At 44.1% G+C, this 19,901-nt stretch overlaps 1 protein-coding gene across 1 annotated transcript in view; it reads right to left on the reverse strand.

Annotated features, from left to right (window-relative positions):
- Window positions 1-19,901, reverse strand: part of mycbp2 (MYC binding protein 2) — a gene marked incomplete at its 5' end in the record, with an annotated part of 109,694 nt that overhangs the window by 26,001 nt on the left and 63,792 nt on the right. The window contains 21 exons of the mRNA XM_083638997.1: window positions 6,062-6,187; window positions 6,298-6,430; window positions 7,515-7,739; window positions 10,023-10,163; window positions 11,413-11,529; window positions 12,424-12,521; window positions 12,656-12,771; window positions 12,847-12,902; window positions 13,115-13,321; window positions 14,976-15,120; window positions 15,258-15,430; window positions 15,547-15,596; window positions 15,702-15,789; window positions 15,946-16,064; window positions 16,581-16,800; window positions 16,915-17,133; window positions 17,247-17,347; window positions 17,493-17,635; window positions 18,600-18,778; window positions 18,869-19,006; window positions 19,150-19,356. Of these exons, the coding sequence (XP_083495123.1) occupies window positions 6,062-6,187; window positions 6,298-6,430; window positions 7,515-7,739; window positions 10,023-10,163; window positions 11,413-11,529; window positions 12,424-12,521; window positions 12,656-12,771; window positions 12,847-12,902; window positions 13,115-13,321; window positions 14,976-15,120; window positions 15,258-15,430; window positions 15,547-15,596; window positions 15,702-15,789; window positions 15,946-16,064; window positions 16,581-16,800; window positions 16,915-17,133; window positions 17,247-17,347; window positions 17,493-17,635; window positions 18,600-18,778; window positions 18,869-19,006; window positions 19,150-19,356 (3,001 nt within the window). The remainder of the gene's footprint in view (window positions 1-6,061; window positions 6,188-6,297; window positions 6,431-7,514; window positions 7,740-10,022; window positions 10,164-11,412; window positions 11,530-12,423; window positions 12,522-12,655; window positions 12,772-12,846; window positions 12,903-13,114; window positions 13,322-14,975; window positions 15,121-15,257; window positions 15,431-15,546; window positions 15,597-15,701; window positions 15,790-15,945; window positions 16,065-16,580; window positions 16,801-16,914; window positions 17,134-17,246; window positions 17,348-17,492; window positions 17,636-18,599; window positions 18,779-18,868; window positions 19,007-19,149; window positions 19,357-19,901) is intronic.

Raw genomic sequence — 19,901 nt, forward strand, 5'->3', positions numbered from 1 at the left:
GGACGGGGCTCTTAAAAGGTCCAAATAAACCATGAGGGGGCATCCCCCTAGAGTCCTTGCAACAATTCAGAGTACCAGAGACTGACCTAGTTGATGATGACCATGATTTGGTGCTTGCTTTGAGCAGAGGCCTCATTCTCTACCAGTGCTCCCTAACCATCCATTCCTGCAGGAGCTGCTTGACCAAGGCTTATTTCATGAAAGGCGTATGCCGTGTAGGTCTCTCTCACAGACCACTAATGATGAATCCCGTCCTAACCTTTCTCACTAGTGATGGAGGCTTCTTCTGAACCACAACAGGAAAAAACGGCAAAATGTACTTGCTCTTCTGTTTGCTCTGGTGTTGGCTACATGTGTGAGTGAACTAGATGTATAAAAAGAAATAGAGTCCGCACACTGCTTGACTTGCTCCCAGTCGATTTATTTTTGACGTTTCGGTCAACAAGGACCTTCTTCAGAAATGAAGCAGGAAATGACAGCACTCAAATTTATACAGTATGGGTCACACCCATCCACCAATTGGCAGAGGGGAAAAAAAGGTGTCATGTGAGCACAATCAACCAGTAAGAAAATAGAGTGCATCTTGCTTCACACAAGTAAATAAATCAATTAAGTCTACAAACCCAAGACGAACAATTAAGAAAATGCAATATATGCCCAGTGTAGGAGATCAGATGGGGTGGAGCTAAAAAACGGCAAAGAAACTCCTGTTAAATCCTGTGTAGGAGAAACAAAAACCCCAATAGCCTACAATGGACAATGCACTACACAAATAATAAACAAAGGCAATAGTTACGAAGAGAACAGACTATTCTCCAATCATATAATCAGTAAAAGTACATTAAATATGAATATAGGTTACAAAAAGAGCACATAGGGCATACAACTCTGCTAACAGACAGGAAGTAAGCAGTTCAAAAATACACATCAAGAGTAGAAATACAAAAGTGGAAATAAAGATTAAAATAAGAGTAGCTACAGGAACGGTCTGAGGTCAAATGATTCATTCAGGCCCCTAGCAACTGTGTCTAAAGTTGAGATCCAGTATGCTTCTCTCCTTAGGAGTAGAGCGTTGAGGTCTCCTCCTCTAGGTGGCAGTTTGACATGCTCTATGCCAATATATTTCAATGATGATATACAATGTTGAGCATGAAAAAAGTGAAGGGCTACAGGATTTTTAAAGTCCTTAGTCCTGATGTCACTCCTATGTTCAGAAATCCTGGTCTTCAGGGCTCTGGAAGATTTGCCAATATAGGCCAACCCACAAACACACTTAATCATATAGATGATATTGACTGTAGTGCAACTGATAATACCTTTGATTTTGTAACATTTACCAGTGACTGGGTGATTGAATGTGTTACATTTATAAGTAAAGTTACACTGGGCGCATCTACCACATTTATAATTTCCATCTGGAATCTTAGACAGGAAGTGAGAAGGGGCAGGTTGTGGTAAATGAGACCTGACCAGAAGGGTCTTGAGGTTGGGAGGTCTTTTAAAAACGAGACGAGGTGGAGATGAGAATGTTTTGCTGAGGGCAGGGTCAGAACTGAGAATATGCCAATGTTTTTTTATTATCTTCTCAAACTGCCGGCCAAGAGGAGAGTATTGAATAATACAATTAATGGGTTGCTCTCCACTCTGTCTCTCCCTAGTGGTGAGACAATCATGTTGTGTACAGCCATGATACTTAGTGGAAGCTGGTTGTATCCAGTATTCTGGATAACCACGCTGTCTGAACCGTGCTTCAAGGTCTTTGGAATGAGCAGAAAAGGATTCATCTGTAGTGCAGTTCCTACGTAACCGCTTAAACTGGCCAATAGGAATGCCCTTTTTGAGAGGTGTAGGATGAAAGCTCTCGGCATGAAGTAAGGAGTTACAATCTGTTGGTTTTCTATACAGATCTGTAATCAATCTGTCATTGGATTTGCAAATCAAAATATCCAGAAAATTAATACAAGTCTGATCTGAGGCCAAAGTAAATTTCAGAGATGCACTGCTGTTATTAAGAAATGTGTGAAAAGCACTCAGTTCTGTAGCAGACCCAGTCCAGATCAAGAAGATATCATCTATGTACCGTTTCCATAATTGGATATGTGGTAAAAAAGGATTGTAGAGAGGATTCAAAATGAGATTAGTTTCAAGAAGGCCAACATACAAATTAGCGTAGTTGGGAGCCATTTTACTCCCCATGGCAGTGCCACGTTTTTGTAAATAAAAATCTTTTTCAAACAAAAAGAAATTATTAGTGAGCACTATTTCAGTGAGCTGTTTTAAACAGGTCGTACTGGGGATACATACTGTCCTCTGATTGAGAAAATGTTCAACAGCTTCAAGACCACCTTGATGTGGGATATTAGTATAAAGACTCTCCACATCAAGAGTGACCAGGAGAGAATCCCTTTCTACCAATTCCAAAGCTTGTAGGACCTGAATGATATCAGTGGAATCCCTAACATAGGAAGGTAGTGATAAAACATGTGGTTTGAGGAAATGATCAACAAAAGCAGAAATTTTCTCTGTAAGGGAACCAATACCCGAAACAATGGGTCGACCAGGAGGGACCGTAGTGTAACTCTTATGAATTTTGGGTAATGTGTAGATGACAGGTATAACTGGACAATCCACTTTCAAATATTCAAATTCATTTTTATTTATGTCACCCGAATCAAGATAGCTCTTCAGTGTAGAATCAATGTTCTCTTTAAAGGTAGAGATCGGATTACCACTCAATTTATGATAGAAGTCAAGATTAGCAAGTTGCCTGTTAATTTCACCAATGTAGCTAACTCTATCCTGAAGAACAATGGCACCACCTTTGTCAGCTGACTGGACTACCACAGAAGTGTCTTGTATTAATTTTCTGGATATTTTGATTTGCAAATCCAATGACAGATTGATTACAGATCTGTATAGAAAACCAACAGATTGTAACTCCTTACTTCATGCCGAGAGCTTTCATCCTACACCTCTCAAAAAGGGCATTCCTATTGGCCAGTTTAAGCGGTTACGTAGGAACTGCACTACAGATGAATCCTTTTCTGCTCATTCCAAAGACCTTGAAGCACGGTTCAGACAGCGTGGTTATCCAGAATACTGGATACAACCAGCTTCCACTAAGTATCATGGCTGTACACAACATGATTGTCTCACCACTAGGGAGAGACAGAGTGGAGAGCAACCCATTAATTGTATTATTCAATACTCTCCTCTTGGCCGGCAGTTTGAGAAGATAATAAAAAAACATTGGCATATTCTCAGTTCTGACCCTGCCCTCAGCAAAACATTCTCATCTCCACCTCGTCTCGTTTTTAAAAGACCTCCCAACCTCAAGACCCTTCTGGTCAGGTCTCATTTACCACAACCTGCCCCTTCTCACTTCCTGTCTAAGATTCCAGATGGAAATTATAAATGTGGTAGATGCGCCCAGTGTAACTTTACTTATAAATGTAACACATTCAATCACCCAGTCACTGGTAAATGTTACAAAATCAAAGGTATTATCAGTTGCACTACAGTCAATATCATCTATATGATTAAGTGTGTTTGTGGGTTGGCCTATATTGGCAAATCTTCCAGAGCCCTGAAGACCAGGATTTCTGAACATAGGAGTGACATCAGGACTAAGGACTTTAAAAATCCTGTAGCCCTTCACTTTTTTCATGCTCAACATTGTATATCATCATTGAAATATATTGGCATAGAGCATGTCAAACTGCCACCTAGAGGAGGAGACCTCAACGCTCTACTCCTAAGGAGAGAAGCATACTGGATCTCAACTTTAGACACAGTTGCTAGGGGCCTGAATGAATCATTTGACCTCAGACCGTTCCTGTAGCTACTCTTATTTTAATCTTTATTTCCACTTTTGTATTTCTACTCTTGATGTGTATTTTTGAACTGCTTACTTCCTGTCTGTTAGCAGAGTTGTATGCCCTATGTGCTCTTTTTGTAACCTATATTCATATTTAATGTACTTTTACTGATTATATGATTGGAGAATAGTCTGTTCTCTTCGTAACTATTGCCTTTGTTTATTATTTGTGTAGTGCATTGTCCATTGTAGGCTATTGGGGTTTTTGTTTCTCCTACACAGGATTTAACAGGAGTTTCTTTGCCGTTTTTTAGCTCCACCCCATCTGATCTCCTACACTGGGCATATATTGCATTTTCTTAATTGTTCGTCTTGGGTTTGTAGACTTAATTGATTTATTTACTTGTGTGAAGCAAGATGCACTCTATTTTCTTACTGGTTGATTGTGCTCACATGACACCTTTTTTTCCCCTCTGCCAATTGGTGGATGGGTGTGACCCATACTGTATAAATTTGAGTGCTGTCATTTCCTGCTTCATTTCTGAAGAAGGTCCTTGTTGACCGAAACGTCAAAAATAAATCGACTGGGAGCAAGTCAAGCAGTGTGCGGACTCTATTTCTTTTTATATGTTTCATTGCTTTTGTCCTGCACCTGCAATTTGAGTGGATGTGCGCGCTCTACTTTTTATAAGTGAACTAGATGTACACACAGTCTCTGTTCACACATCGGCTGCTTTACTACCTGGTACGGGAACTGTACTGACAAGGACTGCAAGGCGCTGAGGAGGTCGAGGCACTCGACCCAGCTTGTCACCGGATGTAAGCTGCCCATTCTGCAGGAACTATACAGCCAGCGGTGCCTCAGGAGGTCCCTGAGGATCATCAAGGACCCAACTCACCCACACAACAGCCTGTTGTCGCTCCTGCCCTCAGGGAGGAGATAAAGGACTCCCCAAAACACGCACCAGCTGGCTGAGGAATAGCTTCTTTCCACAGGCCATAAGACTCAACAACAAATAACTCACGCACACATAATACGCACCCACCCACACACACACACACACACACGCACGCACGCACGCACAGCACCCACAACCTCGTACAAGTTTGGAGTACAATATGACTGACTGTAATACTGAGCAACTGCAATACCTGATGCATGAAAAATATGACATCTCGCACCTGTCATTTTATTGTAGCACCATGCACTGCCATTGCTATTGTAATCCATTGTTTTTTTTGTTTTGTTTTTTTCAAATTTATATTATTTTTGCTCTTGTGTGTTTCTGTTCTTTTATGCTATGTTTCATATTTATCATGTGTTGTTTTTGCTCATATGTATGTCCTGTGGAGCCTGCTGGCCTAAGAATTTCACATGAGTGTACTTGTGCAACCGGAGTGACAATAAACATCTTGGATCTTGAATCCTGTGTGTCATTTGCTCAGGCTGATGACAAGGTTTCAGTGCATCCTAATGCAGCCTTCGTATCTCAGGTGCCTACAATTATAAGTGTTCAGTCTTCAATCTTCCTCCCTTTGTCTCGGAGGAGCAGCAAAGGCTCATTGCCTTATGTCTAGTGAGGGAACTGCACATTTATAAGTCTCCCGCCAAACTGACCAGCTGTTTGTATGCTTTGCAAACCCAGCTAGGGGTCGATCTCTGTGTCTCAGTAGCATCTTTCTCACTGGATTGTTGGTTTTTCAGGGGGACTCCCCAGGTGCTGCTGGCCTATCCTTTCTACGTACAGTAATAGGAATGTATAAGGACTTCAAGCCAACCGCATCAGGGATGCTTTTCCATAGTGCTGAGAGAGCTCTCTCACTCCTTTCCTTCAGAAAACCAAGGTTACAAGGGAACCTTGGTTTAGAGTGAACCTAATGTTTTAGAGTTAACCTAATGTTTTAGAGTGAACCTAATGTTTTAGCGTTAAGATACGGAGAATGGTCTGGTTATGAAAAGGTCCCAGTCAGAACCACAGGGAGGAGTCAGATATGTTGCGATAAAGCAGTGAGGAAAGACAATCAAGACAGGGGGGTAGAAAGAAGTAAGAGGTGAGATGTACATTGCTAAGAAGAGTACATGCACTGAGAATCTTTCAGTAATGCCACAGTGTTCAAAACCTTTCAAACATAAATGAACAGCATAAGAATAATGATGAACCCAAAGGTGATATGCAGAGTACGAATAAGAACTACAAATGTATGTCTTAAACCCTACTCTTATCAGCACCAAGCTGACCTCACCTTTGTTGTTGGAGATGCCATAGTCAAAGCCCTGTGCGCCATTGGAAGCTGTGGCTCTGTTAAAGGCCTGCACAGAGAAAGGGCTGGGTGGCGGGGTTTGGGCCCCATGTTCCAGCAAGACTTGTTCTGCAAGAACAAATCAGATGTCATTTCAAAAATACACATCACATTTCACGGCTCCAGATGTTTCCCCAATGCCTTTTGGTTACTGTGTGTAGTGTCATGCAGAGCCTCACCATCATCATGGCGAAGGTACTGATTTCCCCCACGGTCTCTGGCCAGTGACCAGGCCTCTCCTTCATCACTCTCACAGAACTCCACCACGCTGTTCTTATCCAGCTGCACCCAGGTTCCCTCTGAGTTGACCACCTGATGCACAAATAACACTCTTTATCCATACTCGCACACAGTGAACCATTCACATTCACACACACACGCACAACAATCTCCGTCTAATCCTCATCGATCAAAAAAGGCATTTTCCTCAAACACGCAAATCCATCCATATTATTAAACATAACATACTCTACTACATCAGATCACTACCATGCAAGCACATCCATTTTCCTCTGATTAACACACACAATCCACAACAGTAGATCACATGAATTTGATTAGATCAATTGTTTGTTTGTTTTTGCATCAACAGACATCGCGGGACAACATTTGACGTAGCTAAAAGTAAGAAAAGAAAGACTTACTCTAAAAAGGGGTAGCTTATTGAAAGGTAAATGCATGGGGTTGTGTTTTCTTAACTCCCTGAAATATTATCATTTTGGACAAACAGACATAGATGGAGGTGTTAGTGTGTGAAGGTCAGATCCAGACAGGGCATTCCAGTACAGGCTCAGAGAGGACATGATTGAACAGCATGACACACCACAGCAGCCAGTAAGAGGTCACGTCCAAAAGAGGGGAGGTTCAGTACCAGGTCAAAGACAGTTTAGAGAGTTCAAAGTACCAAGTCTGATCAGAGAAGAGTTAAAAGAGCGTAAGAAAGATGCAGTCGAGTCAAGGCACAAAATGGCTCCCGCATTATGTGAATCGGCCTTCCATTGATAAGTCTTGAGGCAGCTGAATAAAGACACCTTGAAACTGCAACTAATTTATAGACAAACTGAAATGAGTAAGGAAGCACGTAAACATCCTGTAGCCAGGGGGAGTTCATTAAAGAGAAAGAACCTCAACAAAAAGTGAACACACACCCACACCCAGAAGCATCTCATGTATTCGCCTTAGAAAGAGAAATTACAATCTTTAGATTCAAAAATACTACTTAATTCAATTCAGAAATGAAGAAGAGAAAATACTTATTTCTGCCCGTTGGCAAATTAAGGGCAAAATCTAGCAACAAGAACTACAGTACTTTATTATAGTACTTTAAGTGATCTAAATAGACAAATCAACTGCAGCCACAAAAAACACAATGCATTTCTTTGGGGTGAGTGCGTACCTCGCCTATGGCCTTGACCTTGTTCCCAAGTACTAACATTCCAATGGGGATACCCCTAAGGTTTGGGCAGCTTCTGATGTTGTGACCAGAGGGGCCGGTCTTCACTACCTTATATAGCCCCGGGCCGCCGCCCTGCCCTGCCCTGCTCTGCTCCCGCATGGGGGCCTCATGGGAGGGGCGGCTGCTCACCTCCTTTACGTTCTCCTCCGACTGGCCCCTGGCCTCCTGAAAGAGGGAAGGGCATGGATTAAAGATGGCAAAACATGTCGACAGACTGCAAAGATAAATAAAGGGGGTTGATAAGTCCTGATTTAAAGAGGAAAGCCACTGTTCAGAAAATAAGGCCACATTAAAGTGCTTTCCTCATCAGTGGCAAATCAATGACATTCTTGGGGCATTTCCAGAATCCAGATATTCAGAATTTATATCAGCAACACATAATGTCAATGTAATTTCATATCAAAATACCTGCAATATTGATACAATATAATAATTCAACACATCCATGATCCAACATTGGCAGTGATAAGAGGTAAATGGCCAGTAGACAAAAGATCTGCTCAAATTCAGTGCAAGAGTGACTTCTTCCATATAATCTTACAGGGAGGCATGCTATGACACACAGGGATACAGGACTGTACAGGACATGTCAACCCTTTCAAACAAAACCTCATGCAACAAATTGGACATTGGTCTCTTCACCCCCATGCAACATACACTTGGAGAGCTACCTTTAAGACGAGGTTGCAAAAAGGACTTAGAAGTTCCAGATATAACCTCTAGGGGAGTCTAAGGGGACTAGCAGTAGTCTCTGAATCGTCATCACCATTACGATGTCAAAATGAAACAAACAAACAACCATGCAACTGTGGTTCAACCTCATATGCCTGACTGTAACACTTTGGGAAAGTCTACAACATCACACGGGGTTCAAGAGGACAAGTATAAATAACATAGTGATGAAAATCTATGGGGCAGTCAAGCTATATACTGTACATCTCTCCTCCATACAACTCACCTGTGGTGGGAATATAGTTAAGGGGGTCCAGGACAAAAAGGCGATATCCCTGACTCCTTGGCTAGCATTAAAGACATTCTGAGCAACACATTGTGAGACAGTCAAGAAAGCGTAGACGGGCTCAATAGAAGAGAGAGAACAGGAGGGGGGAAAGCGCTCATGTATTTTTTGGGGAAGAAAAACAATTTGTATCTTGTTTCTTCAGGAATGACAGGTTATTTGAACAAAGTGAAGAAAACAGGGAGAGAATTTGACTGGTGTCAGACAGGCCTGTTAGTGAAGCTGTGGGGCATGGTCAGGATGTGAGGGGCTATGAGGAACTAGTGGGAACACTGACAAAGCATGTCAAATCTTTGGACACTTTTCATAAAGTAGGATCAAATGCATTTGAGAGAAAAAAGATACAAAGCCCATTTGCATTTTGCAGGCGGTATAGAGAAAGAGATTGGAAGTTCACTTTTGGACACTTTAGGGTCACATGTCCTAAATCCACGATTCAAATCACCATCAAGCAATTTCTTCAAAGAAAAAGAAAAAAAAGACAAAGAAACTTCCCAAAAAAATCCCCACTTGGATGATGTAGAGTGTCATGCTGTTCAGACAGAGACCATACATGGAAGCCTCTTGGAACCTTAAGCATCCCAATGCAAAGCTGGAATTGTGGAGTGGCAGAGGTACAATTTCCCACTGAAGCTTTGTGTGACTCTGCTTCATGACAGAAAACCACCTTGATACTATTTGTTCTCCTTCAGCAAACTGCCCTTATTAGTGCGAGAGGCCATGGAGAGAAAATGTGCATGTTTTAAAATAACCACTCAAATTCCTGATTTGCTTCCGGCCGCCTCTTTTGGTGGTTTTTGTGGCATGGAGCAAAACGTGAGAGAAGCCCTTAATATTGATCACATGCTGTGTCTGCTGTGTTTGTGAATTATGAGTGAGAGGAGATGAGGAAAAGAGGACTCAACAGTACAGATGGACCCACCAAACCACACGCTGAAATTGCTCATCTACTACCCTCTCCCCATTTCAGTCATTTCCTGCATTGGTATTCATTTCAATGCGCTGACCACATACTACCTAGGCATGTGTGCATTTACAAGTGTTTTGTCCAACCAAAAATGTGATGGTCATGTTATGATCAACTTTCCACCCTCAACACATGGGTTAATACATGCATGCTCGCTCCCTGCTGCTGTAGCTCCTTTACACAGTCTGATAGTGAAAGCTTCATACTCTTAAGTGTTGCTCAGATAGGCACGTCATGCAAGAGAACACCCCTAAAGTAAGATGTTCTCAATTTTCCATGCTTTAAGGACATTTGGGGAATGGGTGCCAAACTGTAGAGAGGGCTTGAAAACAATCATTAGTAGTCTTTCCCCACTGGATTAAACGGGAGAGGTGATCTCTGAGCTTTCCCCAAAATGAGCAGCGCAGGAGGCCTCTGCCATTCAACTGAGTGAGACTGCTCAGGGGGGGGGCCTTCTACTTACGTCGGCTGGGACCAGGAGGGACCTGCCCAGGTGCTGGTTAAAAGAGAGGCACCATGCTTCAGTGTACCCATTCATGTTGGGAACATACTTCTTTACTGTTTCATCATTCAGCCTGAGCCACACACCATCATCATTGTGGATCTATGGGAAAACAAGCAACAGAGCAGAGCACAGCCGTGCCCTCCTGTTACTATGGAAACAGGAGGGGGCGGAGCCCTCACACAGATCACCTCTGAGGCTGCGGGAGAGACGCCTGTCCAATCAGAGGGCAGGAACTGGGCATGACAGCGGGTCACCGGGAAGACGGACAGAAAATGTCACCACTGCTGTTAACGAGAGCGTGGGAGTGAAAATACTGTGTGCTGACATCCAGGGCTCTTCACACAGAGCCAAGTGACATATTCTAAGATTGGCAAGTTGACATGTATTGAATATGTCTCGCACAGCAAATAATGGTAGTGTACAGATGCCAGTAAATGCTTTGAGTGCTTTGTTGTTTGTATGCCTTTCCTGTAGCCTCAGAGTGTCTTGCAAGGGTATGAAGAAAAATTAAAGATAAGGAACAAATCTGTGAGCTTAGATGAGAAGTAGTAATCATTACTGAGATAGGTGATTGCATATTATGATACATATAAGCCAAAAGGACTCCAAATTACTTTAAAATAAAATACTTGTGATTACTATAGAGTACCGCAGGGATGATGTATTTTTGTAGGCCAGCCCGGAAGTTAGCATTGCGCTGGGTTCCCTCGTCTGGACGTCAACGGGATTGCGAACCTGATGAAGCACTTTGTGAAATGCGTTGTTCGCCTTGTTTCCTGTTTTTAATGTAGCCTAAAAGTGAATAAAGTGTCTATTTTCCTACCCTGGTGTGCGCTGGAGAACTTCTTTTTTACTCTTGGGATTGTATGGGGATTTGGGTTAGATGCCTGACATAAGGTCTGTGGTTAACAGAAGTTTATGAAACTGAGACAATTGTGTTCAGCAAGATCATCTTAAAAACACCAGGGTACACCACTTTTATGATTTTTTAAGCGTAAATGTAATCGCCAAAAATCGCTGGCCGGCAAACACCTTAAAAATAATAAAAAATAATGTTAATTTGTGAAGATTACCTTGCTGAACACAAAGGTCTCACTTTCAAAAACTCAAGGCCTCTAACCAAAATTCCCATACAAAAAACCCACTGACTTTGAGACGAGGGAACCAGGTCATGCTAACTTCTGGGTTTTAGGACTCATTCCTGTGGCACTCTATTCTCAGGATTCTGCCCTCACTGATTGAAAGAAGAGGAAACCAGGAAATGGGGTGTAAAAGTGGATACTGCTCTGATTGGTCTATTTAAAAAAAAAAAAAACAGCTTTATTCTGCCTGGTCTAGAATCAATTACCTCGTCAATGAAAGTGATGGTGCCATTGACTTGCACTATGCCTATCTGTTCGCTCTGCAGGGAGGGGTGACTACGCACACGCAGGCCTGCGCTGTCCTTGGACACAAATTTGCGGACCTGGGAGAAGCAGAGGGAGACAGGGAGACAGTGAGCTGCAGGAGCAGAAAAGAAGACAAGATGTGCAGAAGGAGGAGGAAGCAGGACATGTTGATGGAGGGGGATTGCATGCATCAACCCACGCACACGCACGCACGCACGCACGCACGCGCACACACACACACACACACACACACACACACACACACACACGCACGCACGCACGCACGCACACACACATTCCGTGTTCGTACACGCCCAGCGAAAGAAGAGGAAAAATTAAGAGCTCTATTTTCAGAAGTACCAGTTGGATGAACTCGGTTTCGAACGTGTTTTCCCATTCTACATGTCTCCATGGTGTCAGGTAGCACACGTTCAGAAGGGAATTTCACAGTGCTGATTTCACACGCATGTTGTTGCTTGTTTCCCCATTGTAAGGTACAAAATCACAAATGACAAAAGCTTCACAAAAAGGTGGCAACTCCGGCACAGAACCACGTTTAATAACAGTTTGATGCAATCACCAGACACCTACTTGGAGTTTTTGCATTGAGAGTGAAAGCAGTCACTCGACAGTTGCGCACTGCAGCACGGGGCTGAGACACCAGCAGTGATGGCTGTGACTATGAACTGGTGCTGGCAGGTTCTCAAGGCAGGGCTGTGACTATGAACTGGTGCTGGCAGGTTCTCAAGGCAGGGCTGTGACTATGAACTGGTGCTGGCAGGTTCTCAAGGCAGGGCTGTGACTATGAACTGGTGCTGGCAGGTTCTCAAGGCAGGGCTGTGACTATGAACTGGTGCTGGCCGGTTCTCAAGGCAGGGCGAGTCATTTTTATTCTCTGTTGTGCCGTATCGGAAGCTGATGCATGCTGTTCATGTACATGTTCATGTGTGTTTAGCCAACTAAAGCCTCACCTTGCTAGGCTGAGGCTCAGCCTTTGGTTTGACCATCTGAGTGCCAGGCGGGATCATGCCTTTGGGAGGGTCTTTCACTTCCACTTCCAAACCAGCATCTACAGAAAAAAGGATTTTAACATAGAATATTGTAAAAGAAGGCAATATGGAACACCCATTGTGTTCCCTCACTGTGTAAGAAATGCTTCAGCAGACAGGAGGGCTGTTGTAACACCTGTTTGCATTGACTTGCCTATTTCAATGCCATCAATGGTGACATGGATGGTATAGAGGCCTACGGCCCCTGGAGTCCAGTTGGCACTGTAGGTTCCATCAGTGTTGGCACGAATCAGCATGTTCTCACTGGGTCTGAGAGCAAGGAAAATGATAAGTAGATCGTATCTCACTGAAACACGTGTTTTGCTTCTGCATTATCTCTCTTACCTCTTTGGGGTGGGGGAAGCAAAGCGGAGCTCTTCAAAGGAGTAGTTCTCATAAGCCTAGAAAATGGCGAGGAGAAGAAGCATTGAGCTAACAACATCCAAAACACTGACCTAGAAAAATGTAGTGCGATTTTACAATGACGACGACAAGAGCGACATCCAGATGCTCTCTCAATAACACATTTACTCAGCTTGCATCTTTTTCCAAACAGGAGATCATTCACAATAAAGAATCGACTAAAAAATAAAATATATAAAAACCCACTGACCTTCATCATGGTGATAGCAATATATCGAGCCTCTTTGACAATCATGGGCTCGTAGGTGGCCTCCAGCTTGGGCATGGGCAGACCTCCAAAGGTTAAGTCAGTGCCAGAGGAGGGAGGGGAGGAGCTTCCAGGCAGCCGCTGCAGCTTCTTCATATTCTCCGGCTGCACAGACTTCTTCTGTGAAACAGGCACGGCCTTCACCTCCACCTGGACACAAAGTCAAGTCAAGTCAAGTTTATTTGTATAGCACATTTCATACACAGAGGCAATTCAAAGTGCTTCACATAAAAGCACACAAAGCAGAGAAGGAACACAGGTTAGATGTATGATAGTGATACAGTGGTGAGTAGGCAACTCCATGACACTACTAAGGATATTTGACTCTTATGTGGGCCTAATAAAATAAGATTATTTCACTTACCGTAAATTCCGGACTATAAGACGCACCGGTCTATAAGCCGCGGGACCAAAATTGACTATTTTTTTCTTCTATAAGCCGCACCGGTCTATAAGCCGCGGGTGTTTTGATGTTTAATTACCATATGAAAGGGTTCGTGCACAGAGAGGAATGTCGGGAAAGCGATGGCTGTTTGGGGAAGCTCCCATTTATTAACATTTCAACAAAACAAAACAAAAGTCAGGTCACTAATCCCCAGACAAAATCACACAACAATAGGCTATATGTGCAGCAAACCTGTAACCAGAGAAGTCAAGTCACTAATCCTCGTCTTCCTCTTCTTCCTGCGTACTGAAACCACCAAAGTCCTCATCTTCAGTGTCGGAAACGAACAGGTTCAGGGTGGCTTCGTCAACCACTCTCCTCTCTCCTTCATTGTCACTCAAAACCAACGAACTCCTCTTCATCACTGTCGGCATCGAACAGCCTCTGAAGCCTCTGACGGCCCTCAGCGCCAGCTGTGGCGGCGTCATTCTCTTCATCCCGCAGCAGTCCAGCGTTTTGGAACCCGTTGGTGATTGTGGATGTTTTCACACTCCTATAATATTCCGTGCTGAGACAGTTCCTCCTGCTGCACCGTCCAACGCCTCACCATTGACTCATCGATGCCCAGGTTACGCGCGGCTGCTCTGTTTCCCTCTTTTAATGCGAGATTGACTGCTTTCAACTTGAAAGCTGCCTCGTGTGAATTTCTGCGTACCTTCCCCATGGTAAGTGAGAGTGTTGCTTCTACTGCTCGTTCTCATGCTGTCGAGAACGAGCAAAGCTTTTTTTTGGTGAAAGAATCCTCCAGGGCGCTTCTTGTTAACAGTCCGAGTGAGTGGCAGGTCGAACGTCAAAGGCACTTCATCCATATTTATGATCTGCTCCGGTTCGATGGAATATTCCTTGATCTTCCTTTGTGTGAATTCGCCGAAGTTTGTGATTTTCTCCTGGTAGTCGGGGGAGGGAGTTGATGGCCGAGTGGCCGTTTGCTTACCGTAATTACCATATGTAAGTGGTCACGCACAGAGGGGATTGTCGGGATGGCTGTTTGAGGAAGCTCCCATTTACCGTATTACCGTAACATTTCAACAAAACAACATAACACAACACCACCGTTGTTTATTTTTACAGTGCACACAGTGTCCGCGGTGTGGTGAAAAGAGGGCAAGAGAGGAAATTAAAACAGAAGTGGATTTATAGTTAGAAAGAGTGCTAAAAAAGAGAGATTTTATTTGTATTTTTTTTTTTTTTTCTGAAAAAATCCATAGATAAGACGCACCGTTATATAAGCCGCAGGGGCCAAAAAACGGGAAAAAAGCCGCGGCTTATAGTCCGGAATTTACGGTAAATTCTCTAAAATATTTAATAAAATCACTCGAGAGTTGGCGGCAGCAGAGAAGCTAAAGCCATCATCCTGACCTTCATGTTAGGAACATGCACTACGTCTCCATACTGGTCTTTGGTCTGCACGGCAACGGTGGTTGGCCATCCACAGCGTATGTCATCTTTGTTCAGGATCAGAGATGTCTTCTGAGGGTCTGCATATGAGTCTGGCTGCAGCCACCTGGACGGAGCAAAGAGGACAGAGACAGAAACACAAGATAATAAATGTCTAGTTTATTACGATCTCCGATGAGAATAACCGATCAAAACCTGACTGAAGCTGAGATTTGGTTGGACATACACTGCAGAAAGTCTTACCTAGCCAGACGTCCTCCACTGGAGGTCTGTAAACAGGTGATGAAGTCCTCCAGGAAAGAGTGCTCATTGGTTTGGAGGTGCAGGGGCAGATTGCCCTCCAGGGCCTCCAGGATGGTGGGAGAGTGAGACAAAGCCAGACCCTTCCCCAGAATCCCTGAGTGGGACTTGCATACCTGGCAAAGGGCGAGAGAAAGGACAGAAGACAAAAATGTTGAAGAGATAGAAAATATTTTTTGCAAGACCCGATGTGATTCCTAAAGATAATGTCAGAACACAGCAGATGACATACCTGAAGAGAGGCTTCCTCAAGAATCTCAAGATCCTCCTCCAATTCATTGCCTAAAAATCAATCATAAATGAATGATTTAGTCAAGATGTCATGCAGGATGAAATCAGTTCAAGTCATTTCCAGGCAGGGAAATTCCCAATTTCCTGTTTTCTTACCAATAGGCAGAGCCAGGTCTTTCTTCATCAGAGCTGCAGCACACACACTGCCCAAATAAGCCAACTCCTTCTCTAGCTGGATGATGCCCTTAAATACACACAACACCACTTAGTCAAAATGGTATCGCAACATTCAATGTTTTTCCTCCCTGGACAGACACAAAACATACACACACCTAATCATGCCTCTCAGACGCAAGCAATCATTATCCAGAGAGAGCAGAATAGATTTGAGTGTCTCTACCTCATCAGGCCCGGGGTTGAATTCATATCCCACAGCCACACACTTGAAGCCATAGAAGCAGGCCTTCTCATCTTTCACATAATCAGAGGCCGTTTCCAGTGAGAAGAGAACTTCATTTCCTGAAAGTGGAAACCACAGGAAAAAAAACACAACTGCAGAAGCACGGAGACACAGGTAGGCAGATTTCTCTAAGTAATCATGGCTACACTAGTTGCTGTTCGCTGTGGCAGGTGGCTTAGTAAAGCAGAATTAAGCAGATTAAAACACACATGAGGATAATTAAGTTCAATGAACCAAAATATTTATCTGCATGAAACTTCCTGGTTGATGGGTTTAGAAAGGTGTCACTGGCAAACTCAATTGTTTTCTTTACTCATGTATGTACATACAGTATATGAAAATTGGTGCAAATTCATGTATCCTAATATATATTGCAGAAACTAAATATATTGCAATGTCCGTTTTTTCCAATATGTATGTATGTATGCTGCAATATACAGCTTCAGATTTCATCATAAATATTACACAAATACATGTATAAACTTCAGGTTAATTGTGTATTTCAGTTACCCATTTTGGTCTTATGAAGCTGCATGGCCAACGAAGGCAAGTTTGAACTGCTTGGCCTTTCTTACCTGGCAGAACCAGGACAGTGGTTGGCCAGCCTGTGGCGCCAGAGAACTTCTTGAGCTCAGTCCAGGTGTTGATGGTGTCATGGGCCAGAGGTTTGCCCAAGCCAGACATGTGGAGGACGCGGCTAGGGATGAGCAGGCGTAGGACATCCTCTGGCTGGGCAGTGCCACACTGAGGGTCAAACTCAATGGTGGTCCAGCGGACACAGTCAGGGAATGATACCTGAGGAGGGCAGACCAAAACTAAAATTATATTTATGTCGCTTTTCTTTCAGAATTGCTCTTTTTGGGGTGCAGGAGACTTGCTAATCAGGTAGTATGCCAAGCTATACCTTACCCTGTATTGTGTGACTCCAGCTTGCTTGTAAGGGTGGTCACTCTCGATCACAGAGTAGTGGCTGGAGGTGGTGCAAGCTGATAGGCCCTGCTCAGGCTGGTTGCCTGTGGTACTGTCCGTTGACTGGTTGGGATTAAAGGTGGGTGGGGCGTATTTCTGGTTGAGGGCAGAGACGGCAGGTAGCAGCTCTTGAACCAAGCCAAAGACTTCAACTGCAGCCTGGAGGAGGAAGGGGAGGGACATTTCACTACAAGCCCACATCAGAGTGTGGCAATTTAGAAGAACACTGAAAGAGGAAGGCTTACAGTCCTACTTCCTGTGTGTTCTGTTACCTTGGGTACAGATGCAGCCACGGGGCCAATGTAGGCCAGAATGAGGGGAAGCAGCATGGAGAAGAGGCTGGAGGAGCTTAGTAGCTCGGGAATGTCTTCCGCTGGAGACAACAAGGGACATGGATAAAAGCATGACAACAGATTTGATCAAACATTTCTGCAGGGGGTCAGCTTTAAGTAAGTTAACTACCTGCAACTAACCCACCGGGCTACTTTGGAATACAGTTGTATGTTTCTTGGTCTTACCATCCACAGCAAACGCCCTGTGCAGAAGGTCCTTGGCAGCTCTGACCACAGCGCTGACCATAGACAGAGCTCGGCTGCAGTTCTTGTCCTCCTCATTGGCTTTGCTCAGCAGCTGGGACTGGAGGTCCCCATCGTACTCACTCCTACAGCCAGGAGACAAACGCAAATCAGAAAGAGACAAACCCTTGAGACATTAACTCATTGAGTGCCAATGACGTCGAACGACGTCAAATCAAATAGTAACGTAGAGTGCCAATGACGTCTAAAGACGGCAAATGCGTTTTTTGACGGTGGGACGTGGATCAAAGCCTCATGCATCTCCTGTAAAAATATTGGAGCTATTGAAGGTGTATAACCTATTTTACGGACCCATTAGGTGGCGACAGTGCTCTCCAGATTAGAGAAAGTTGAGGAAAAACAGCAGAAAAAGCCGTGATGAAAGAGAAACCGATGCATGAGCCAGAGCGGCACAGATTGCTCTGGCTGGAGCTAACGTTAGCTGCGAACAGCAGCCAATCCGATCCAATCAGCGAGCCCGATCCAGACTCCCCCGACGAGCGGCCGCCATCCGAACGTGGATCCGCAGGCAGCAGAGCCTGCCATAGCAGGCAGCAGAGACTCGCCTGACACACGCAGCAGAGCGAGCAGAGCCACCAGAGACACTCCCACGGAGGAGGAGTTTGGAGTTGAGGGGGGTGGGGGTGCTGTTTTATTGAAGGAAATTACTGTTCAGATGTTTCAGGTCAGAAAATATTAGCTTCAGAGTCAGTGATTTGCTTGAAATGCTTCATTTCACAAAAGGCTCATTATCTCAGCTTCTAGATGGAAACGTCTGTTTTTGGTGAAATCAACCTATCTTCTCCGGCTGATAACTAAAGAACGGAAAATGATATCAATAAACTTTTTTTTGCTGATGATAGAAGAGAGTCTCATCGTTCTTTGGGCGTGTTCGGTGTTTACATAGTAATATCACACAATATTCTGTGGGCCTCGAGAAATCACTGAAAACGCTCTGAAACTCTGGCACTGGGAGCATCCGTTTTCCAAAAGTGGCTGGCACTCAATGAGTTAATATAAGACATTATACGATGCTGTGTTGGTGTGTACCTGTAGTAGAGAATCTGTGGGATCTGTCCTCTGGTCTGGTTGGTCCCGTTGCTGCTCAAGCTGCAGGTGCTGAAGGTGAAGGACACACCATCAGAGCATTGCACCGTGGTCATACCGCCGTCCCCATTGGCTGTCCTGCTGCCATAGTTTCGCAGGCGGACGGCATACTTCACCCCTTCCTGCAATACGAGTTCAACAGATGTGTCACATGCTAATAGTTGTGTCTCTATGGCAAACCAGATGTGTATTGTCGTTGAGATCCTATGTACCTTGAATGGCACTGCTTTGTCTAGGCGGATCTCAGCAATATCAGTGGGGGAGTCATCAGTGCTGTAAGTACCCTTCACCAGCTCTAGAGACGTCCACCTGTGGGAATGTACCGAATCCCCATGGTGCTCAGTCTGGGCCTAGAAGGAGAGAAAAAAAAAAAAAAGAGTAGGAAATGGCAAAATGCCAAAGGCTGAAAACTGGTAAAAGTAGTGACACAACAAGAGAGGGCATGTAAAATGTAATTGCATGTAATCTGAAATTGATGTACAATCTCACTTACGTCATCAGCGAGCACCTCCAGTTCGTACTCGTGGATGCCCCCTCCTCCGTAGACACAGAAGCCCACCAGCACCACGCCGGGCTTGTCCACTGTCAGACAGATGGCATCAGGAGAGCCATTGCCCGTGTTCCAGCTCCGGCCCTGGCTCGTTTTGGTGAAACGGTTGGGACTTGCCTTCACAGAGTGCAGCGAGTTCAACCCATCCACCTGATGAGCAAAGACACATACAGGCTTGTAGTGAAATACTAAAAACCTATCATGTAAATATTAGGGCTGCTAAAAATATTTGAGGAGGTCCAGCAGATATACAATGAAGTTTTATTCCAGATATTAGTAAAAACGGCAATGCTGAGCATACATTAAGTTCCATGTGCTCTATATAGGCCTAATGGTCACCCTGCAATTAAAGCAGCGTGTATACCACCAGGTGGCAATATTGAGGACAAAGGGGGGAAAACACAGCAGCAGGTAATTTCAAATATTGCTGTACATAACAAATGTGTTTGCTATGCTTTAGAGACAAACACAACAGGGAGGAAAGGATTGACAGTTTCGAGTGTAAATTGTATCAGACAAACACATCGGGATATCCAGTTCTCTAGAAAAGAATAGTTGTAATGTTTCCGTGACAACAGACTGGGGAGACAGACACAGTGACGGCTGGGGCTGTCATCAAGACATCAGCCTGTGACAGTTGCTATAGCAATAGGAGCCAAGAGTCCAGACTGCAGTAAATGGGTATGCGTGTGAAT

This window comes from Poromitra crassiceps (genome assembly GCF_964638095.1).
Source record: "Poromitra crassiceps genome assembly, chromosome: 6".
Classification (NCBI taxonomy): domain Eukaryota; kingdom Metazoa; phylum Chordata; class Actinopteri; order Beryciformes; family Melamphaidae; genus Poromitra; species Poromitra crassiceps.